At 40.3% G+C, this 24982-nt stretch overlaps 1 protein-coding gene across 1 annotated transcript in view; it reads right to left on the bottom strand.

Annotated features, from left to right (window-relative positions):
• Positions 1-24982, bottom strand: part of PTPRO (protein tyrosine phosphatase receptor type O) — a 155304-nt gene that overhangs the window by 16714 nt on the left and 113608 nt on the right. The window contains 8 exon segments of the mRNA XM_072849884.1: positions 2165-2248; positions 5813-5881; positions 7834-7954; positions 9344-9476; positions 12168-12307; positions 15910-16030; positions 18670-18821; positions 24594-24705. Of these exon segments, the coding sequence (XP_072705985.1) occupies positions 2165-2248; positions 5813-5881; positions 7834-7954; positions 9344-9476; positions 12168-12307; positions 15910-16030; positions 18670-18821; positions 24594-24705 (932 nt within the window).

Here is a 24982-nt window from a genome sequence, read left to right as displayed (position 1 = left end):
TTTACAAAATGTTCAGGTTTTGGAGCAGCCACAACCTGTAGTGATTTTGCTACCTTGTCAAGGTACATTTCCATTTAGATGTGGAGCTTTGCCTGCAGAGTTAACAACAGCTATAGCAATACGAGCTTTACACTAATGTGGAGATTTCCTTGGCAAAGCTTTAATTTGCAAATATTATAAACCGCTTCAGCCTACCATCTTGTCTATATAGATAATATCTGTATAGTATCTGTACATTCATGTGTACTATATGTATCTGTACATACATGTGTACTACTATACTATACACATAGCCTAGCAGAATTTATCCTACATCTTCAAAGGTTTTTTCCAACGAACTCTTAAAATTAATTTCTCTAAATTATTCAACACATTTCTTTTCTACCCCCTGTGACTGTGGTAAACCTTTTAATGTTGGGCACATTGGAATTAATTTCAAAAGAAAAAAATATCTAAATGCTGTTTATGATGGGAATGCTTCTAAGAACACTTCTCCAAGGAACACTTCAAGAGGCAATAAAACAAATGATTGACATCCATTTCTCAGCAACAATTTCTTGTGCTTTGATAGTCTCAAGAGGCCTTTGTTTCTTAGCATTGCAATTGTTTCCTGAATGTTCATAAATGTTTTAAACCAACTTGTGTGCAAAACAAAGACATTTGAAACATTAGCTGGTGTTTCATCTATTCTTCCATTTACCCTACAGAGTAAAATACAAAGAGAGGGATTAATCTCCTCTCATTCAACTTCAGCTCCTTTAAACTTGGTCATCTAGCCTAAACTAGGTAGCTTTATTGAAGAGGCAACCTCTGAAGAAAGACACATCTGGAAAGGTGAGTTAATGCATATTAATGCATATTAAAAAGAGGCAAAGGGGCAAAAAAAGATGATGACTCTCTGCATCAGTGCCATTGACAGTGGCCATCTTGGCTTCTCAACCATTAGAGAGTTAAGAGAGATCAGTGTGACCTCCACAATAATAAACCGCTTGCCTGATCCTCTGTCACTGTGCAGCTCTGATAGTTAGTTGAGTTTATGTCAGACAAGTTACAAGTCAATATAATATTAGCCCTGGAGAGCTGTGGAAGACTTCCATCTGCTCTTCAGCTGGGTGTATGTGGAGAACATGCTTTTATTTTCATGGGAGAAGAAACGGACCTTTCTTTAGTTACATAAATCCACTCGTTTCTGGGCCCACTGAAAATTTAGATGGGTTTTTCTACAGACTCAATGTGACCCAAGGAAAACCAGTCTCAGAAATCCCTATGCTGAAGATGTTGATGACTGCCTGCCAGGGCTTTGGTGCTGTACGGTAACACCAGGGAAAATGTTTGGTCAAAAGTAAATCTTAACTCCAGTACCACGTTTTTGTAAATCACTATACCTTGGACTCAAGACCATCAGGAACTTAAGTTTCTTTTATATAAATTAAGCATTTTTAGATCATAGCCAATTATAATTATTTGTTAAACGGTTTGTAAACCAGTTCTGGTTCTAAATAGACGCTGTGGCTTTGTTGGTTAGGTATTTTCAAAAAACCCAATCAGTCATTTACTAAGTCTTTATAAATTATTTACAGACTAAACTATTAAATATACACACATACACACAGAGACATGCACACAGTGACCCAATTTTTACACTTTGGGACTGCTAGTTTGTATCGATTCTCAGTGAACTCTTGTTTCCAAAAGCAAAACTTTTACTGATGTCAGGAGAGCATAACCACACCTTTAAAAACTAAGGTATTTGATATCACACACCAAACAGGTGGGGCACGATCAAGCAATTTTAGTAATAGAAAAGCAGCAGCAGCAGAAGGCAATGCCAGGCAATGAACAGATGAATAACTGGGACAGAAGAAGCCAGGACTTATAATGAAGTGGCAAAAATTGCAAAGAGAGCAATGAGATGGATATGATGACCACTGTAGGATTAGCTTTTTAATACCAAAATGGGTTGGAGCATAAACAGACAAACTAGATGAAGCAGGGTAGCAAATACTTTGATACCCACATCCTCTCCAATCCATGTTCTAGTACAAGAAAATTATATCTTCAAAAGCTTTGACCCATTTGAAAACAAAGGTATCACACATTTTTCATGTAATAGAAATTAACATTGTTTACACATTGCATATGGAAAAACAAGTAAATCACTTACCAAGGATTAATATAAAATGCCAAAAGATAATCAGTCCAAAGGCATGAGGGTAGCAGAGTTAGGAAAGCAAATACACTTCTACGCCTGTGAGCATTAATAAATAACATACATAAAGATGAAAAAGTGAGGAGAGTTAGTAAGACAAACAGAAATCAGGAGATCAGCAAATTCTATTTTAAAAATCAGCTAAACCCATAAAGGCTTCCTCTTACTTACTTCATAAGAATATTATTAGCATCCATAGAATTTTTACTCCTCAACCTGACAGCCTATGCAGGATTTTCAGCTATCCAACATAAAACTCTATATGATCAAAATAAATGTGTTTTATGGTATTGACTCAGGCCTGTTATTCTAAGTCACTGTCAATTGATAAACTGGCAGATTTTCAGAGAGTAAAATGTGTTTGAAAATTTCATCCACAGGTTTATGGCCATTACATAGGTGGTGCTAAGTCTATTTTCTGATGCTTTGAGATATTTCAGAACAGACATAGTTTGTTTTCACCATGTACAACTATGATAATCTCCCACGTTTGCTCCTGCAAGTGATCCTGTGGATATCAGAACATCTGTATCGGAGATAAATTCAGATCATTCCAATATCTCTTAATACCCTCTATTGAGTCAGATTTCTGAAAACATCCATATTACATTTTGCAGAGTCCCATTTTTAAGTGCTTTAAATTCTCTCCTAGGTTTTCAGCAAAACATTATTTGAACTTCTAACTGTGGTTTCTGTGAATAACTATTCACAGCAGGTTTCACTGTGGCTAAAGGAAATTTGAGTTCAAACCAATTCTAAACTTCTCTATTTGCAACCTGTTTACCAGATTCTGCTCTGCATTAATCCAGGAAACCCACTCAGGCCTGTTCTACCTATTGGTGGAGTGGGCTACAGGTACTTTGCAAATGTGAAAAGCTCATGAAACTTAAACAAAAATTGCCCCAGTAGCAGGATTTTTTGCCAAATACACCCTCAGCATGTTTTTTACCTGTCAGAAAATCTGCTGTCCTAAAAGCAATACCATCCTTCTACAACTGTTCTAAAGAGGAACCACAAAGTGAAATTGCCTTTTTCAATACCCTTGGCTCTTAAGTAGTCAGTAGATACTGTGTTTTCCCCGATAAGCAAGTCACATCAAATGTAATAACCTCTAACGTTAATCTTCCAACCAGTGGTGGAAAACTTCTGCCCAGGCAGTGAAAACTCCAAGTTATGCTTTAATGAGTTTTGCTGCTGAAGAGAAAATGGGCAGCACAGTTTCTGCAGGGCACCTTCCCCAGGCGTTGGTAGGGATTGTGTGGGTCAGCCAGAAGCGAGAGCCCTTTCTAGTTAATCATATGGCATAGTGGTTGCAACATCAGGGCCTTAGGGCTAATCTGTTGTTAGGGTTTCTACGGGACTGGACTGAGGATGAACTTTGGGTTTCCATAAGCAGTGCCACAGAGAGGTTTTCATTAGGCTTAGAAGAGAGAAGTGATGATGTTGCCGGAATACTCCTCTTTCCTTTGGGAAACTCCAAGTGAGGTTTTTACTTCCTCTTGCCTACAGCAGCAGAAGGAATTATTCAAGCCTGGGTCTTCTTTCTTTGTCAAATCATCATGAGAAATTTCCACACTTTATCAAATCACAAGCTAACGTGCTTGCAGACCTACTTATATTGTTCACAGATTAGGAACTCCAACATCTAAAACAATTGATTTCATTCAACATATGAAAAATACGTAATTGCCCAATAAATACAATATTGTTTTCCTCAAATTATATAGTCTTTCACCTACTGCTCAGATGTACTGAACAATTTTATTTAATTAAAAGAAAGAGATTTAGAGATTGCTCAAATCCTGAAAACTCTGCTGAGCTGAGCTTTCCTTAAGAATCAGTGGATACGCCCATAGCTCCCTTCCTAGGGAAGCTAGTGGGTTTCTTAATCCTTCTACCTGTCTTTAGGGCCATATTTTCTATTTGGCTGCCTGGATGGACAGTGAATCTGGTCTTGACATTAGACAACAGAGGCACACAAAACAAGATAGCTTTACTAACTCTCAGATAAGTCAGAACCGTAAGGTTAGGGCACACTGCCTTCCGTTACCAAAAATTTGTGGAGATATTAAGCAGGAATATTTTCCCCAATTTATATTTTTATAACATCATTTATGTATGTATACATATATGCATCTATACACACATATATATACACCCATACATACACATACACTAAATCAAGCAACAAGAACCTTCACTTTCACATCCAAACCTATTAATTAATTCCCCTTCCCATAAAACAGCCTTTTATGGTTTTAACAACATCTGTTGCTAGTTTAATCATTTGATTCAAGGTTGGATATTTAATTAACATGAGTGTTTGATCTTCTGCCTTCTTTGCCATTAATATAGTCCAAGCAAGAGAAGCTGAAAGAGAGATTAGTTTGTACTCCATACAGCTGGCTGCTATTAAAGCTAAACCAAGCAAGTGAAGCTTGCTTAATATCCAGTTAATTAGCAGCACAGTGAGGTATTGACAAGATTTGCTGGGCTTGTTAGTTCAGTTTGCACGCCTATTAGCAAAAGGCTTGTTGTGGTGCAGTGTCAATCCATTTAATCCTGTCCTTGCTGGCAGACTGTGTCCTATGAGATCATAGAAGCAGTTCCCTGCACACCAACTCCTCTTTCCAACTTCTTGGCTGTCAGCAAAGCTGACCATGGGTGTAAAACCAAGGCGCATATTTTCTTCTTCCTACATACTGGAATGGGGCTGACAGTATAAAATATCTGTCAGCCCCATATACTGTACAGATATAAAATATCTGTACAGCATAAAATATTGAAATAGTATTTAAATATCTATGTTTGGACTTGCCTTGAAAGAGAAGTTTTTGCAGAGATTGCTAATAACAAAACAGTAAACCTTGGGTGAGTCATTTGCACCCACTTGATTATCAAAATAGGAATGGAAATGACCACACTGGTGCCAGTCAGGTAGCTCTCAGAGCCCTTTTACTTCTATAAAACCTAATCCTACAGACTTCTTTGTTCAAATACTTCTCTTCGGCTGATGGTGTCAGTGATGGTTTGGAGTCCATAGTCAGTGCCTGCAACTCTTGCAGGTGGTTTTCTAGACTAGCAAGAATATGGGGGGTTTTTGAGTCTTTTCAACAGCACTGAACATTAAGTTACAGTAAATATTTGAGTTGGCTTGTCCTTGTCTTGCAATGCAAGGAAAAATTAATTAACGGCACTGCATGAAGACAGTTGCTAATTGGTCATCTACAGGCAAGCTTACTCCTGGATGTAAATACATGTCTTTGGAAGTGCTAATGGATTTATAGATCAAGTTTCTACACCTGTGTTATTTTAGGAAATATGTCTGTAAGAGAAAGGAAAAGAAATATTCTCCCAAAACACATCTATGCAACTTGGTTGACATGTATATATATCATTCCCTACTAAAAATAGCAGGTGACAGAATACATAGTCTTGAGTCATCATTCAAGAAATAAAATACTAAAATAACAGGTATAGTAGTTTTATCTTAAAGATTGACAGTGATGACACAAAAAATAAGCACTTAAAATTAAAGATCATATTTGCCAAAAAGCAGAGATGGGGAAAAACATAATTAAAAGCTTTGCTTCAAACACTCACCAATTATAGGGAAGCTTTCCATCTCTCTCTAAAGATGCAAAATTGACAAAGGTTCCAGCCCCGCACTCCCTGTTTCAGGAAGACCATTAGGTACAAAGTTACCATTTTGGATTCACAACGCTTGCAATGACATTGATTTAAGAGAACTCTTGGAGTTGCGGAGAAGTGCTGAACACCCACATCTGTGACTAGGTCTGAGATAATCTGTGATAAACATAACTGAAATCCCTTAACATAGTCATCCAAAACCAATAAATATTTAACACCACTTGAGATCAGGTTTCCTAATAACGCTTAAAAAGAGTGAAACAAGGGAGAAGTTGCTAATAAAGATCTCAAATAGACCTCATCTTCTGTCCAGATTTGGGTTTTCTATAGTCTGGCGCTATACTGCTGGCCTAAGTACACATGCTAAATATTTACCTTTCTATACTAAATATTCACTGTCCCAACTCTAAGGAGAAGATGTATAATTGTCTCCATTTGACAGGATCATGGCAATTTTGAGTTCACAAAATAACTGTGGAAAAAACCTGAATTTCCTGAATAACATTCCAGAGAGTTTACCACAAGTCCATTATTTTCAGCTATAAATGATAAACCGACTTGGCTATTTTTGATTCCTTGATTTAAGCAAACAATTGCTTGCAGCTTCTTACTGGATTTACTTTTAAAATTTCCTTCTGGGGTTTTTCTCTTCTGTGACTAGAAGCAGCAAACAGAAAAAGAAAAAGCTTTGGGCTGCCTGCACAGTAATTAAATAGGAAAGAATGAATTTAGCTGGGATTTTCACAGAGCCAGTTACGTGTAAAAGGAACAAACCACATAATGTTTGCTGAAAGAGATATAGCCTGCAAAATATGTGTGATGTGGTCATCTGTTGCATGGAATACATAGCCAAGACATGACACATAAAATGCAGTGTCTGCTAAGTAGCCAAGTGCAAGATTCTTCACATAAGTTTTTTTACGTGAAATCATTTCCTTTCTTGACACAGGACAGTAAATTAATATAAAATATATTAGATTATAAAAGGATGGAGACTCCAGGACACTTCCAAAACCAGGAGGTGAACCACATATCAAGGGTTTGGAGAAACTTCCACAGTTCACTCACATAAGCCACATTAAAGTGAACTGTTACAGGTAAGACCACCAGGAAAAGGAAACTGAATTTCAATATTCAGGTACAAATGATTGGTGCAGATAGCTGAAGGAAATGCAGGTTCTGTAAAAAAAGGTTTACCTCTACAAGATAATTTTTCCCTTCATCTGTATGACACAACAAATTGGGATCATTAATGTTATAGGTGAACAGCAGGACCTGAGATCCCTTCTGGATTTGTGGGTCTCAGTGTATATTTGGCTGCATCCTGACTGCACAGAAAGACAAGATCTAGGTGAGCACATATGCTCTTTCCCATGCTGCAGTTCCCATAGGAAGGAAGCCACAGGAATGCAGAATCTGGACAACTGGAAGACCAGGATCTGGGGGCAGACTGGCAGATGCTCTAGAGAGAGACTCTCAGGGTCCTGGGCACAACCTTCCTCGTCCTAGGGGTTTGGCTGCCAGGGCTCAGGCCTTACATGGCCTCTGAAATGCAGCATCCTGGACCTGATGAACAAACCATCTTACCTGTTGATATGGAAAATCTCCTGTTCCAAACCATATGAAAGATTTGCAAAGCATCTTGATGTCCTGCTCATGCCCAGTTGCCTCAGATCCTAATGACCGTTTAGGTTCCTGACACAACCCTTTTGTAATAAGTGACTGCACTTCTTAGACCTAATCTTGCAAAGCTCAAAATGAGACAAAGGTTGAGGCTTATAACTCAGGTCAAGAATGAAAGTAGATAGAGAAAACATGCTACTCCTAAACAGCAGCAAGACAACTATTTTGAAGGTATTCTGTTCACAAGCATCTCGAGCAGCACCCATGCACACAAGCATCCTTAATTGCAACTATTGTCATGATGCGTTTGTTGTCTGAAATTTTTGGAATTAGCATAAATCTGGACTTACCTGGCCATTTGTAGATGTTTTCTCCTGAGTACAACAAGAGTCACCAGCAGCAGTCCAATCAGAAGGATACTTAGGATGGCTAACACAGAGATTACTACTACGTTGGGATTCATCTCAGTGACTGTACATACAAACAAGGACTCTTGGTTATTCAATTCAGAAGCACTGACGGTTTGGGTTTTTTTTTTCCCCTGAATGTTGATAGTGTTATTTTTCTGAACTGATCTCATTCAGCCTGGAGTGTTACAGAGAGAAAAATCTACCACTAGAGGTAAAGGGAGGTTTTGACTACTTATTGCTCTTAAAAAATTTCTGTGGGGAAATGACTTCACTCTGGCATTTTGTTAAACTTTGGCATGTTCCGCCAAAGTTTTTTGTTCCTTTTTAACTGACATTCATAACACAAGAGAAAAGGGTGAAGGAAATATAAAATACAGATATTCATCATCATCTATGTCACCAAAGCACATTTCAACTCTGAAGTTGCTCTTCAACAATAATCAATACCTTTTCTCACCCAAAAGCAAAATAACAGACTGAGGCTCTCTAATACACTGGGTTGAAACTGATTGAATTACTTTGACAAATAAATTTTAACAAAATATTCTGTTTTAAATAAGATCTGGAATCAACTCTCAATAACAAAACCTTGATTTATTTTTTTCCATATTACATGCTTATTGACTGTACTACTATGAGACCAGATACCCTGTTCTGCTCATTATATAAGAAACCCTTTCTACTTTACTTGGTCAGAATAACTTTACATCCACAATTGTCTAGAGAAGCATTTTTTAGATTAAAAATCATGGAGATTTTCAAGCTAATATCAGACACTGAACTCCAGCATGGAGTTGTGTATGATGCATAGGACCAGTGACTAAAGCTCCATGACTCCCTAACTAAGCAGAGATGACACTGATCATTCTGAAGGGGAGATTTTAAAGAAAAGTCCAGTGCTCTGGGCAGTTTGACACTGATATTCTTTCTTCAGAGTCAGTACAGAGACAGGCTTCATGACATGCCCGGGGAGCCTCCATGAAGAGCTATCCCTTCAGGGTGTGACTGCTCGAGATCCTGCAGTGGCCCTTCTCCTTCTCTCTTGCCCTATCTCCACTTCTTCACTGAAAGCAGAAAGTGATTTTTTGCCTTAGCAGCTTATAAATGTGATTTTCCTCTTGTTTGGGCTTGGCCAAGAAGACATTTTTCTCCATAACTGTCATCAAGCAGCTCCCTGATGTTCAGCCTTGACACCACAAACTAGGTTCCTGATTTCTAAAACCCAGTAGAGGACTGAGCTTCTAGTTTGTATTTTTCCAAGTCAAACTCCCCCAGCGGGGATTTTTCTAAGAACTTCTTAAAGCTGCTTCCCCATCCCATCCACATCTGGCAGCCTTTCCATGATACAAGCAACCCATGGGGCCACCATTACCGAGAGCAGGTTTAGAAAGCAAGGAGAAACAGATGTTGTACCTGGAGAAGGAAGAAGAAAGAGGGAAGCGCTGCTTACCCATGGTGGAAACCGCAATGAAAGTGGGGATGCTGGGGCTATTGTGGCTGAAGGTGGTCACACTGCAGTTGTAGGAAGTAGCAGGGGTTAGGCTGGAAATAGTCACTACATGGGAAGAGACAGTGACAGGTTCCTGCAGACATGGGGAAAAATACACAGAAGTTTGTCTCTCCTGTAAACGCAAGAGCACAAATCAGTGCTCCCCTCTCCACCCATACATTTGACCAGGTAAAGTCAGATCTGGTGAAAGAAACCAGCACTTTGAAACCCAGGGAAGGTAACCAGGGCCTGCCCTTGAAAATAGGCAGGTAGCCTGGCAGTCTGGCAGAAGAGGGGAGAGGAACAGTGGTGAAAACAGCAGCAGGAACAGCCCAGAGCACCCCAGGGAGCCCCAGGGCCCCTTCGGGAGGGCAGAGGGTGCCTTGTAGGGGGTTGGTCAGGCACATACATGGTGGGGGAAGGCACTGCGACCCCCAGGACATCCCCAGAGGTGGGCAGAGCTCATGAGCTCTGGTTACTAAGCCGTACAGGTAGGAGGAAAATAAAGTTATTTTTATTCAAAGTGTGGCCAAGGTAGTCACAATCTCCGCACCCTTGTATGAATATGTGTCATCTCTGCCTCTGAGGCAGTTCCTCTGGATGTGAAGACCTGTGAGCCTTTCACACAGCCAAGGTGAAAAACAAAGCTAGAGCAAAGCCTTTGGGTAATAACCATGATAAGGTATCCCACACCTCAGTTTTTCTAGGTAGTAGAAACTCTTTACATAATATCTTTATACAATGTTTTAATTACTATGTCCTTGGTAAACAATCTTGTGTTTCATAAATGCTGATATGGCAAAAACAAACAAATACAACACATGCATTGTCTTAAAGATATAGCTCCTTAAGGTCCTCAGAAGCTTTTCTGTACTCTCCAGCAGAACCAAGGGTGGGTTGCAGATGTGAAAATAGGGACACTGTGGTTTAGAAACGGAACAAGGAGAAGTTTTATGAAGGAACTCACTCTGGATGGGGAATGCAAGATGCTGTAACGAGTCCTGAGCACTGGATTTTTGCAGTGGCCTGTTGTCATTCATGGGCTCCTTCTAGACTAGCAAGGGTTCCTGTTGCAGTGCAATTCTGAGGGCATTACACAGATGAAATCACATGCACATCAGTGTAAGGGAGGGGACTTTTATTCCCTGAGCTGAAAGGAGGGGCCACAGTTTGGCAACTGAACTTGGTTGGATGTTTTCCATTTTCCCCTCTGGGAAATTTAAATTAGCGAAGCAAAACCCAAGATGTTCAAACCTGGAAAGCTGTTGCTTTTCATTTTGCTGATTTAAAAATGGAGGAAAGGGACAAAAATGTTCATGTAATTAGCATGGAAAATCACAAGTAAAGAATTTTCACTGCTCTAATGGGAAAGCATCCCTTTTTACAGTTCAAAAAGGAGCCCTGCCCCTTTTTTAATAGAGACAGAAAAGACAGTGACGAATCTAATGAGAGGTGAGCTGACAATCTCTGTGCATTTCCCAGTGCCAGATGTTCACGTCAACAAACGAGACACCCACTGAAGCTCCTGCCAAATAGAGCAGTCTTTTCCTGATGTTCTTAAAACAGATCTGCTCTGCATTAAAGCTGCAAATCCTGTGGTACCTTCCTTGCCTGATCACATCATTATTTTGAATCTCTTCTAAGTGGATAATGACTTCAGAATCTTTAGCTATTCATTGTGAGAAAGCAGGAATCTAGATGTGGAATCCAAACTATCCAAAAGATTAAAGTGTATTTAAACATTCTTTTTTTTTTCCTTTAGTCAGTCCCTTTCTCAATTTAAAAAGAATATTAAGTAATTCAGACTGGTCTTCCATAGGATTAAAGAGTGTATGTGTCTCTTTTGGGATAATCAGTGGTCTGAGTGGGTTATTTTTGACTTTTTTCTGAATGGTTCCCCATTATGTGTGACAGTCCACGTGACAGAATGATGTTTCACGGCATGTAATCACAGTGATTCACTATACCGTCAGCTAAGCCACAAAGTAAGCCTCATATGTTGCACAGCATTGAATGTCAAGGAATTAAAACTACTACTGCTCTGTTCTTCACTGAACAACATTACCAATCTAAACACTCAGATATTCAGGTGGCCTCTGAGCACAGGTACCTAACTGGACAGAGAGAAAAGGAGGTTCATTTGTGAGGCTGAGAAGACAGGTCTGGAAGGAAATACCCTAAGAGACAAAATGCATGAGAAGCAGCCACATTTGCAGCATAAAGGTACTCTCTAAATAGCAGTGAAGGTCCTATTGAACTTCAGTTAACAGTTCTCAAAACCAGGAATAAAGTAAGCCAGAAATAAATGCTGCATAAAAGTTCTCATCGCATCTAAATATGTCTATTTTTCCCATTCCTTATCAAGCTACCTGACCATTTTTTCCCTTCCTGCCCATTGACATTCCCTTAGTTTTGCGGTCTTTTACATTTTGCATGGTATATTGGAGCCATTTTCATGACTAGCAAAGACTGACACCCTGTTGGATGCACATAGCTTCTGTCCAACTAGTTATAATCTCATAAATAAGACAGAGGACAATTTTAATATTGAAAAATAACAAAATATTTTAGTATTTGAAATGCTTTAGTAGTTTAGCTTTTAAAGGTTTAATTCTGAACCACCTTACCACATTTAGTTTAATGATCTAACCTGTGTACTGAGCATAAAATGTCATTAGGCTTTACACACAAATGCTAAGCAGCAGACAACAAACCAGAAAGATGCAAGACCCAGTCTCAGTTTCAGAGATGAAGAGCAGAAACCAAAGAAGAGACGCATACATACCTGGACTTTTGTTTCCTGACCAGATCCAGCCTGCTGGCAGTAGACTTCAAAGAAATCAGCCACTCCTTCTTCCACCCACAGCAGAGTCACAGAGGTCTGAGTCTTGTTGACAGCAAACAATGATTTTGGAGGGGCTGGTTCTGGTTAAGAGAAAATCTCCTTTTATTAAGCTTATCCTTAAGTTTTCAGACAACTGAGAAGAGGAAGCCTCAAACAAAAATGAAAGCAATGCCTGATGCCCTTCTATCTTTCATGTCCTTCAGATAAAGCCTGCCAATGTAAAGCCCTGCCTCTCATGATGATAAACTACCATTGTAAAATGGGAAGATGATTAAGTGTCTTGGTTTTTCTTCTCTATTTAAACTGTTCTCTATTTGGACAGTTGGATAATTACTTCACTTCCCTTTTCAGCAGAGCCCTTGTTTGAGGATGATCAGCGTATTCTATTAATAGAACGATGTTAACAGAAGCTCTTTCGGGAGAAGATGTCTGTCCACCTGTTGGCAACAGTTTTGGCCTGAGAAAGCTTTGCTGTGCAAGGTCTGCCCCAGGAGACGATAAAGAAGCAGCTTCCCACAAGTGAAGGCTGTCTAGGTTCATGTAACTGTAGTAGAGGAAATATTTAGTCAATTAGCAGTTTAAAAAAAATCTTGTAGTCAATTTTTTTTTCTAGGCTAACATGTAAGGGCCATTGGGTCTGCTCTCGTTTCAGTTAGCTGCAGGAGTCTTCTCTCCTCACTGAATGCAGAGGTCTAGATTTCGGGGTCTTCAATTTATTGCTTCGATTTTCATTGCTGTTGTGCCGGATGAACTGGCAATGGGCAAACATATACAAGGGACTGAGGTTCCTACATGGCAAGGAGGAGACAACCCTGTGACAGGAGAATTATTGGGGGTCTCCTGGGAGAGATGGCATCAGAGATACTGTGAAACACAGATGAGGGTCTGAACCCAGTGCCCCTGGCCTCACATGGGGTGGCCTCTGCTGTCCCCTCCAGGGCTACCTCCCCACCCGTGGATTCCCATGGCTGGGCGGGCAGTGGTCTGCAGGAGGCCATGCTGACCTCCAGCAGAGGCCACCCCTCAGTGCAATCCCACCTGAACGAACTTGGAGTAAGGAAAGCACAGAAGAACAGGAGGGGAAACCTTGAGGAACAGGGAGAGGAGCAAACAGCCTAGGAATGGTGTTAAGATGAGATGTACGTTTTTTCCCAAGACTATTTCAAGACCAAAGGCTTGATCCTGATTTTCATCCTGAAGACCTCACACAACAGGTACTGGCAAGCCCTAGCTTTCAATGCCTCAGGCATCCTGGACCCCTTTGGTTTGCCTTCAGAGAGTGCAAAGTTTGGGTTGTACATTTCCAAGCTGTTCTCCAGAGTTTTCACATTTCCTAATCTACAGATGTTTGATGAAAGTTGTAATTCTCAAACAATGACCCGATTCCAGGATCCTGACACACTACATGCAATTTACTATGTACAACAACATTTTGCTCTTATTTTTTCCCTTCACAAATAATTTGTTATTCTCCTTCTGTGAGATGCTGTCATGGGAGCCTGGACGTGACATGTAAGATCCACCACAAAAAACTTGGCACAAAGGACTTGCTCAAGTGGTTATAGACATTTTGGAGACGTATCTGATGCTCAGACAGTCAGATCAGTGTTCTAAGGTTGGAGGCTGCCAAGATTATATTGGCATTAGGGAGAGCATTGACGAGAGCAGGGTAGGGACTGAGGCACATTCACGTGGCTTCTTCTGTGTCACGGGGATTGCAGTGCACATGTTGTCCCAGAACTACATAGGAAAGCGTCCTCTCCCTTAATTACACCCATATATCTGCTCTTGGATTCAGAAACACATTCCATCCCTCACTCCAGGTAAAAAATGGCCTCGATTAAAATACGAGTTTTGTATTTGGGCATCATCCCAAGCAAATCCTCCTTTGCCTCCAGCAAATGGCTTGATTTTTCTGCAAGTGGAAACTTGCCAGGATGAAGGAAACATCATGGAGGGAAGAACATTTGGCATGAATGCTTAAGAGACTGCCAAGTGCTGAGTCGTCTGTCACTTAGAGTCAGTTCCCACTACTGCTAATTACAACTCCTATTGCTCCCTCAGAAACAGAGAGAAGGAAAACCTCTGGTAAAATACCCTCACTATTGTCTATTCAAAGTGCAAGCAGCATAAAGAAAAAACAAAAACAAAAAACCAAACCAACAAAAACCCCACACCCAGAAGTCTAGAAGGGATTTATCAAAACAGAATTCATCCCACCTTCTCTTTGTTGTGAATGAAAAAGCAAGAGCAAAATAACTATACCAGTTCAATAAGAGCCTGCCTGTCCATAAGCAAAGAACAGGAAGATACAACCAGGCTGCAGGCTGTACAGCATGAATAATACATGGCACTTGTGGACTGTCTGAAAGATAAAGCTAGCTGATATTTTTAAATACTCCCCTAAAATATTTGGACAATGGTAGTGGGAGGGATATACTCACCCTCACACATCTACCCACTCAGTCCTGGGAAGGAAGAGTTACACGCATGTAACTCTGTGCACAGACACAAGGCATGGGGAAAACAGTGGACAGGCCTTGCATAGGGAAGAGGAAAATCCATGGAATTTGTCTACCTCTTTCAAATATTCCCTTTGATGAAAAGACTTGGAAGAACTTCAGATTCTTAAGGCTGTACTGCTTGCCCCAGCACTGTTTAAGAGATTTGAGTAAGAGCTATTGAGAAAGATGAATAGACAATGATTGCTTCAAGACCTCTAATTCGATTAGAAGTTATGGAGTCCTTTAAATTCACTTCTTTACTGTCATTCAGGAAAGGTTTATTGTGCGTGTAAAGAAGATAATCCAGTTTGAAATTACTAACTCTTTTTTACCCACCTTCACAGTGGAGTTAATGCCTGTAAAAGGAGTTAGGCACGCTTCAAAATTTCACAGTTTTAGGTACTCAGGGCTCAACAATTCTATGTGCATGCAAAAGCAAAGTAAAATCTCTTAAGGCATAATGGCACAGTGTCCAGTCTTCCTCACAGGTAAAGGAGGATGTTAGGCAGAAAATTACATTTTAAAGTCCTACCAAAAGGATGAAATTCTTAAGCCTTTTTTTGTTTCTTTGAGTAGATTACACGTATTTCTCTTACAATGATGCTGGGTTCCACAGCCATGAATCTGACTGTCTTTGTAAAGAGTACTGTCATTGATTTGTATTTAAGGGTACCTTTTTGATGTTGGAAGACTATGGAGATGTCCAGGGAGAGAGGAGAGGAGACAGGAAACCAGACCAGGTGTCAGAGTGCAGACCCAGAAACTGGCTTGTCAAAAACAAGGAAGGTTCTGCTTTCTATTGAAAAGTTCAGCTGTGAAGCCTGTGTTGCTGTTCCCAAAACCTGCCTGTGTTCAAGACCTTTGTGAAGCAAATATGAAGCACAGTTGTTCTCCCAGCAAGGCATTCAGCGATTTCCACTCTCCTATTTCCACTTACAGTCAGATTCTTCTACTCTTGCTCCTCTTGAGTAATACTATTTTAGGAGAGTAGCTTCACATAGGGGAATGAGACAATCTTCACAGCAAGGTGAGGTGAAAACTACAGCTTTGCAAAAGAAATGCGGTCACAGGTACATGACACTGAAAGGGAGGAAAATGCTGAATCTGCTGACACAGTTATTTTTACAGTCAAAGGAGAGAAAGAGTGAGTTTATAGTATACAAACAAGCATTTCTTACCCAATTTCACAAGCTGGGGCAGGGATGTATTGCTGCCTCTTTCAGTACAAGCAGTCACTGAAAGGTTGTATATGTCCCCTGGAGGCAAGCTCAACACTGCAGTCATCACATTGCGTGTTACCTACAATAATTATAGACACCAACTGTTAAATATGAACCAAACCAGATAACCTTCTTGTAAAATTAATCTGGTCACTTAATATACTACAAATAAAGTTCTGTGCATCACAGCAGATGTCTTCTGCGCACTCTAAGCTTGTTACATGAATCAGTTACCACTGACACCAGCTGTGGAAAGCCATAATGCTTGGCAGAATATCACAATGCAGAGAGAAGACAATCTTAGGCCATATTTTCTATATGACCAGTGAAAATTTAAGGAAGAAAGAAAATCTCCCTCATACCAACGAGAGTACTCTTGCATCTAGATTTTTCCAGTTGTGCAAAATGCTAACCAAACCATGGATTTGAGTCCATTGCAATGTTAGAGGAATTTAAATCAGATCAGATATCTCTAAGAAGAGTACACAAGACACATATAGGCAAGCCTTTATATATCCTAAGAACCTGCAAATTAAATCCAGCTGGGCCAGTCTAACACCTACCTGGAGACCTGTTGACTTGGCAAGAGATCTCAAGGCCTGACCTCAGTCATCTGCAAGTTTGAAACCAGATATGATCCAAAACTGAGCTGAGCTTCAAAAGATTGTGAATAACTTCTTCGTAATATTTTAGGGGTGAGTAAGCTCCCCATTTCTCCAGGGTCATGGAGAAGGATGCAGAACTCAGACATTGCAACAGACTGTTTTCAGAGCACTTGTAGACTATCTACAAAGGGCACATTCAGGAATCTCATGCTGGTTTTCATAGTCACTTAATTTTCAGGCTGAAGCTTTCCGTTCCAAGAGAGATAGACAGTTCTGAATAAAGACTAACAGGACTATGCACATTATTTTGGTCACTTGTCTAAAAACTGACCAACTTCTTCAGAGTCTTGGGAAGTATTCAAATACCAGGAAGAAAAAGTAATCATTACTTGATTATTTTACCTGTTTATTTTAATAATTCTACAAGAAAAATAACCATAATAACAATCTTAACAATCTTAATAAATCAGATAAAGAGATTAAAATATAGTATGATTTTTACGGGAAACAATTTCTGAAAGTGACTAACAGAGCTTAGGAGAACAGGTACACCCTGCAAGCATGCACCCATATTTACAAATATGAGCAGTACCATAAAAGTTAGCTATAAACAGGTTGTTGCAGGAATTTCTTAAAGAATGCTTGCTGGGTTTTCTTCTTCTGAAAATAAAGAGAAACACTCTTAAAGACATCTTTGAAGTTTTATTTGCAGATACCCTCTATTTTTAATCTGTTGTTTAATCTAATATTCAGTATTCATTTTCATTTAATTTCATATTCAAAGTTTACTGTATTTTATATTTATTCAATCTAAGAATTTCTTATTCAAATATTTTTTACCAGAATCAGTAGCACATAAGTCAGATTTTTTCCTGGAAGAATAATAACATTACAGAGAACATGACTTTTGGAAGGAAGGGAGGGATATCACAGCACAATTTTTTAAAATTCAATTGTTAGAATACTTTATTTGGGGGAGGGGGGGAGGAATTAGAATTTTCTTCCTTGTTTGAAACAAAGATAAAAATATTGGAAGTTCCTGCTCTTCAGAAATGTCATGTTTTTGAACAGTTCTACTAATGATGTAATTAGATTCATGCTGCAACAAGCTCCAGATGGGTGCACTCTGGCAGCCGCTATGAATCCAATGAAAACTAGGGTGTTTCATATAAATCCAAATAAAAATTGCTGATGAATTTGCGCTTACGCTGAAAATCCACTTCCAATTCAGCATCTGCTGAGTCTTCAGCTGTAGAAGGGAAACCTTTCCCTTGAAAAAGACCAGACACTTTCTCCCTGCCAACAATTAAAAGATCAATAGTGGTGTGCAAGACAGTCACAGGCCACAGGCTGTATGAAGCTACATTGCTGGTTGCATACATTCCTGTGCTGCAGTGCTCCACCACCATTTCAAACACTTCTCACTCTATGTCCAGGGGCTGCTTTTTTGCTTCAGGTTAAACATGCGTCTCAGTACCCTGCAGCAGTATGACTTTAATCTATAGCTGGAAAACCTAGATTTCTTTTTCTAAGTGATTTTTAAATACGCTCAAAGAGGTCAAGAGACTGTGCCAAGAACACATCTTAACATGGCAAGTTTTCTAAGAAGTGCATACATTCTGGGTGAAATCCTCATCCTATCAGTTAGTGGAACTTGTATTTAAACAGAAAATGAAAACCACATAATTTATAAGGATGTCTGTTTGATAAAGTCAGAAAATGGGAAATTATAGTACCTGGCTTGAATGAACTAAAAAAAGCTCAGCTAGTAGCGTAGTCTGGCTATTATTAAATAGAAATTGAAAGGACCATACCTGATCACTCAAAAATACTCTTTATGTTTCACTGTCTGCAGCTTAGAATTTTAATAAGCTATTTTTAAATTCTCATCTAAATTATCAACACTTGCACTGGATCACCACAGAACCATTCTGTCCACTGGCTGTTTTGAGAGCTTGAGCCTTTGGAAGTGCGAGCTAACACTGTGAAATAACTTCAACTGATCAGGCTTCTACCAATCTTAATCAACTTGCTTAAACTTTGTAATACAAAGCTATCAACTCAGCAAAAAAAATACAGAGAAATGAGCAACACCTTCCCCACTCATACTTACACTCTTCTTGATTTTCTTCTTTCCTTCTGCAATCACCATCCAATGCAGCATCCTGGAATGAGAAAGGTCAGTACCATCTCCTCCATAGGTCCAGGTGACGTACAAAAGATGGTTGTAATATTCTATGGAGGTAATCTCAGGTGCCACTGGTGCTGAAGGAAGAAGGCAAATGTATTACAGACAGGTTCTAACACAGTTAATTACTAAGTCCAGTAATAACCTTCTGCCAAAGGATAGTGTTGGGAAGACAGTATCATAAATATAGCAGAAACATATTAGTAAAAGCATCTGCACCTGAGTGCTAGCTGAAAGAAATGAAAAATGGCATTTAACCTGGGGAATATTCAGAACAAAAATATACCTTTGTTTGCAATCTTTCCGTTTAAAAGAAAAAAGCATGAAGCTACTGGCTGATATAAACCATTTTTTGAGTGAACATTTACAAATAGAATTCAAAGTCAAGTTAAAAGCCTCAGATATTGCTTCACTGTGTTATAGCACTGAAAAGAAATTACAATCAGTGAGAAATAAATAAGAAATGTCACACTGAATAGCTTTTCCATAGGAAAAAATATCTTCTCTTCACTCAGCTTGCATCTTCTTAGGAGGAAAAGCCCAAAACCCGCAGTTTTCCAAATAATATCTTTTTGCATGAAAAGTTATGGCCACCTTTGCTCCCAGGGTGAAAGTCCCACCACCACAGAAGGCAGCCATCAGCTGAGAGCCATCTAAACACCAAGTGTCTAGTCTACAGGCATATGGTAGCTACATTATTAAGTATTAGGTGAAGTAGCTGTTGTCCCTCCTCTTCCTCCACACACCCAGCTCCTGCCTGGCGCTGTCCCCTGCGCTGCACACCTCGCACAGGCTCACCGCAGCCCCGTCAGCCTGTTCAATGGCTTGTCTTGCGCTGGAGCTGCCAGCAAGTCCTTGGCTCCCTGTGCAGCCCAAGAAGAAAGATAGCTACCTCCAGAGCAACTCTTCTCCTCCTAAAATAGGTATTTAAGATAAGAGAATTACCTCCTGGAGGTGCCTCTCTATTAATTGCAGAGGGAGTATAGCTGATCAGCTCACCTTGGTTGCCTAATTTGTAGGTGCAGGTCCCCAGTTAGGATTTAAGTTAAAACTGAGTGGAGACCCAAAAGTGAAAGTCAGCTATCGGTAAAGATCTTAACCTCCTCTCAAAGTAGTATCAATAGCATAACCTGGATAAAGCGGGGAAGTGTACGAATCTGTGTGCTTGGCAGATTCTTTAGGAGCACCGTAGGGAAAATGATACGGACTGACTGATCTTCCTCTGCACAAGCCCCGTGGAGTCCAGTGTGTTTGTTCAAAGGCAGCTCAGATGCGGCTGCCTGGTAAACCAGTCAAACCTGGTAAAACAGTCTTTACTTTCCCCATACAGAGATGCAGACTGATCCTGATGACGGCTTGTATTTTAGAACAACCTTAATCTCCCTAATTTCTGCTGCAGGTTTCTGGAGACACAGTATTGAAGTGTGAGGGTCCCACTGGAACATTTCCATTCTAAAACCAAGGGCCCTTCCCACCACGCTCCCTCGCAGAGCCCTGGATGCCAGCACAGCTGCGGGTGCCAGCAGCTGAGATGAAACGCAGGACGGACTCGGAGCTTGGGTCTGTTTGAAGGGGCCACAAGATGTCACTGCTGCTTTCACAAAGACTTCTATGACTTTTGCATCAAGACATTTGTTAGAGAACAGATTTACTGAAGTCATCGCTGAGGAAGGCAGCAAGTACAATGCATGGACAATTTAGAGCCATTTAGAAACCTTTAGTAAGACTATTCTCTCAAATTAATCTTGAGAATGCCCTTTTATGCTGTTGAGAGGAAGCAACCTTATTTAGTATACAATCTTTAAAGTAATGCTTCTTTTAATTTCTAGAGTCCCCAGTCCATCACTACACAAGGATCATGTATTCCTTACAATTTAAGGTCACGACTGGCATGAATCTTATACACTACTAATAATTTCCTCCTATACCTAAATATTGATGACATGCTTTCCCTCTTAACGTTCACACAGCTGTTTGCTTTAGGTATCTGGCAATGAACATCCAGGATGTGTGAAATGAGACTAAGGGCCAGGGCTTGCATGATCGACTCCCCTAGCATCATGTTCCACTGGGAGCTGAGTGGCACAGAGATGGTGTAGGAAGTTACATCCCATTGCTGACCTGGCCCAAAGTGAGAGCTGAGAGCATCCAGGGGACCAACAGACAGCAGCTTCACAACAAGGACAGACGTGGTGGTACTCACCAACACCGACAGTCTGTCTGTCTTACTCTTTTTGCTTCTTCAAAGCTAAAAGCATTCTCATTGCAAAAGAAAATATTGGTGGTCTAAAGTGCCCTTGCTTATGATTGCCCTTGCTTAAATCCAGCTGTTTACAGCAGGTGGCATTAAAAACTCATTAGTCACCACAGCAACACTTGTGGTGCCACAATCTCTCCCTGTGTTAAAACAACAGCATGCAACTGTTGCTGCAGGAGCCCAAGAGAACAAATGCTGTTTCTGATAAGCCTCTGGGGTCCCCCAAATCTCCCCCATTCTCCTGGGGACATCTGACCAGTTGTCATGGGGGAGAGCTATATATATCATCTAGGCTCTTCTAATATCCTTTTCATTCCAGGTACTGCAGTTCAGTAAAGCCCCAGCCTAGCTATAGACTCCACAAGAGCAGTGGGATCCTGCGTTAGGGAAATGGTTTGTCTGCCCTGAGCTTGCTGCAAGGTGTGGTCCCAAACTGCTAGATAATCCTTCTGCTTTGTTTTAAAAAAATCAAACTTAGGTTCCAGCTGCAGAGGTTAGCTTTCTAGCTATACACAGAAGAACTGACAGATGGTGTACTGTCAAGAAGACTACAAAACCTTCTATTTAGTATTTTAAAATTTAGGGGTTTGGGTTTGGTTTTTTGTTTGTTTTTTGTTTAATTCCTGGCAACCTGTGCAAGGGAGGTAGCACTGTTCAGAATGATGCAGAAAGGGACCAAGTGCTCCATAAAACCATCTGTTCCTTCTCTGGAAAGAAAGAGGCTGAGGGTGATAAAGAACTCTGCAGTCCCCTAGTAAGTTGAAAGAGTGAAAAGGCAGCACCTACTGGGGACAAACATTTCAAACCTGCAGACATGAAAAATTGGCATGCCACTTTCTCACAAGTTAGCCTGACAGCAGTCCCTGGATAAAGCTGAAGAGATTTCAAGTAATAAGGCAATCAGAGGACAGGAGTGTATTTAATGCTCACATTCAATGGTGACCATCTATTGATAAGCGCTTGTAATTTGATCAAATCAGATTTCTTTGTTAGGACTCTTCCCTTAAAATGCTGTGATCTGGCTCACCACTATTCAACGTTTTCATCCATACTCTGAAAGTAAAAGCACCACTGACGAACCATGCAAGTAACATGGCAACTGGCAGAGGAGTAGAGGATTTGGACAGGGCTGTGATTTGAATTATTGGCCCCTACACTGGGCCTGTTCAAACAAAATGTATTTCAAAGTGCCAGGTGCAAAGTTGAGTCTTTAGGAAAAAGGCATGCAGACAACACTTCCCAGATGATAAATTCTGGAAAGCAGCTACTCTAGGAAGGAGTAAGAAGCCACAGAATAGAAGCAAATCAACACAGACCTCCAGCGTGATGCCATAGCAAATGCAATCATCTAGATGCACAAACAGGAGAGCACTGAATAGGGAGTTGATTTTGCCTCTGTAGGAGTATTCAGCAGGCTGGTATTACACTTTCAGTTTTCATGTACTTTGGTAAAAACAGTAAAAATTAGAGAGACAGAGTGGGAGAAAAAAGTGACATGAAAAAATGCCTTACTGTGAAAGCACACGAAGACTTCAATGGAAGCAATTTATGAACAGAAAAGAGTGAAACGAAATTTTCTATAGAGAGGGGAAAAAAGCTTTGTGTCTCTTCAATCAACAAGAGAAAAGTGTAACAAGAATTATGGACTGGATATTAAAACTAGAAAAATTCAGATCAGAAGCAAAGGATAAACCTTTGATAATAAGAGGAATTAAGCATTGGTACAACTTTCCAGTTGGATATTTTCTGGAGATTTTCACTTAAGACTAGACGACCTTTTGGAAGAGAGGTTTTTCCAATCATAAATGGATGACATTATCTAAGAGATTCATCCATTTCTCATTTTTGTCTACATCTGCTAGTTAAGGAGTTGATCTATTTTTCATCTAATAGCAATAACAGTCTTTACTTTCCCCATACAGAGATGCAGACTGATCCTGATGATGGCTTATATTTTAGAACAACCTTAGTCTCCCTAATTTCTGCTGCAGGTTTCTGGAGATGCAGTATTGAAGTGTGAGGGCCCCACTGGAACATTTCTGTTCTAAAATGCTGAACCTGGTAGCCAAATCAGTTGGAAAAGACATTTCTCCCCTCATACAGCAACCAACCAGCTGGAAAATTGCTTCCTTATAGTGCTACAGAAAAGCTGATTGATGCCAAAGGACAATGAATATCCTTGGAGACCCTTCACGGGGCCCCTGTGGGTGCTATGAGTTTCTGATAGACTGGAGAAGCACCAGAATTTATCGGCAGTGTAGCCTGGGATCAGATATCTCAGGATGGGAGAGTTTCTGCTGACTTCAGTGGAGCTAGGACTTAACCCACTAATAATTTTTCTGTCGTGGTACTGTCGAGCACAGGCACTACATTAATCATCATTGCAAATGGGTCTTATTCAGTTCCTTCCTCAGATAAATCCTTTTAGCCTCTCCCCAAAAAGAAAATCTGGGACTAGGCTAGTATTTGTTTTGGAGGGAGTGACTGGGACCTTGTAGGCTGATTTTCCTCGTAATTTAATTTCTACATCTAGAAAAGAAGTGTGAGTCATACTTTATTTCCTCTCATGGTTCATCTGAATTATTTACTGCTTTCAGTCACCTTCTGCAAGGTGAACTAAACAGCAGTGCATAAAAGCAAAATGATTCAATAGGGAAATTTGACTTAACCAGCCTGGATGCTAGGAGCATGTGGCAAGGCACTAACAGGACCTCTTGTATGCTGTTCCCTCTACAGCTAATCTATTTGATACATTGAAGATTCAAACCCAAAGTATCTGACAAGAGATGACGGAGTGTGTTAAATGCACAGCCGGTCCCAACTGGTAGAGCGTGATCCATGTGGTTATATCAATTTACTGCAGCTGAGAATCTGGATTACGATTGACTTGCTAGCACCACACAGTTTCCCAATGCCAATCTACCCAGCGGGGGTACAATGCCTTGATCACAGGAGCACCCTTTTCTCCTTACTGTGAGCAAGGAAAAAACACCCAGTAGAAAAGGAAAAGCTAGAGGACAAGAATAATGTGCTATCGAACATACTAGCTGCCTCGGTCTGCCTAAGAGTGCATAACTCTACTCCATGTTAGCTAAGGTACAGTCACAGTCTGACCTGTGGATTACTGGGAGGGGGAAAAAGGACGAAAAAGCATTTGGAAACATTGAAAATATACGGAAAAATGTTTCCTAATCTTATCAAACCTAAGAATTCAGATTACTTATTTACCCATTAACTCCTCAATGTGTACAACATGCAATGTCATAAAAGACAAGCAGGATCACTGGCCCTCACTGAAACCATGCATTCAGCTGATGGAGAGGACTGGAATAGAGGAATCAAACACTGTGCTTTGCATAGCAAAATTACATATATTCATTTAATGCAGTCCTCAGAGCTTTCCTTAAATAATACTAATACTAATACTAATACTAATAATAATAATAATAATAACAACAACAAAAAACCCCACTTAGCTGTTAAATACCCTAACTTGCAAGTACGTGCAGGTGAAACGCAACATCTAAGTCGGACTTTCTCAGCCCTTCTGCTCCCAGGAGCAATCCCACGGTCTTTTCAGGCAGCTGCTCACCTGTTATGAAGCTGATGGTGGAGCTGTCACAGCAGCTCAGCTCTGGGTCCCCCCAAGTCACCATGGTGACCCGGAAATTGTAATACCAAGCAGGCAGCAGGTTAGCTATTCTCTGTAAAGTGACAAAAGAGAAACTGCAGCTCAGGAGAAAAGTCACCAGCATGACTTATAAAACACGACAATATTTATAAATCTAGTGCCCACACATGGGCCCATTTTACTGAGCTCCCACTCCTTACTCCAGTGGAAACCTCTGTACTTTGGGATTTCAATTTATTCAAAAATCTGTGCAGTGAGAGCAAACACGGTTGTGGTGGCTCTGCTCTTATCCACATGCACGTGGCCCCAGGCCCTACCCGCCACAGGAACCTCTCATTGATTTCCAGGGC

Source organism: Ciconia boyciana, chromosome 1, assembly GCF_034638445.1.
Source record: "Ciconia boyciana chromosome 1, ASM3463844v1, whole genome shotgun sequence".
Taxonomy (NCBI): Eukaryota; Metazoa; Chordata; class Aves; order Ciconiiformes; family Ciconiidae; genus Ciconia; species Ciconia boyciana.
The sequence above is the reverse complement of the archived record's forward strand: the minus strand, read 5'-3'. Positions and strand labels throughout refer to the sequence as shown.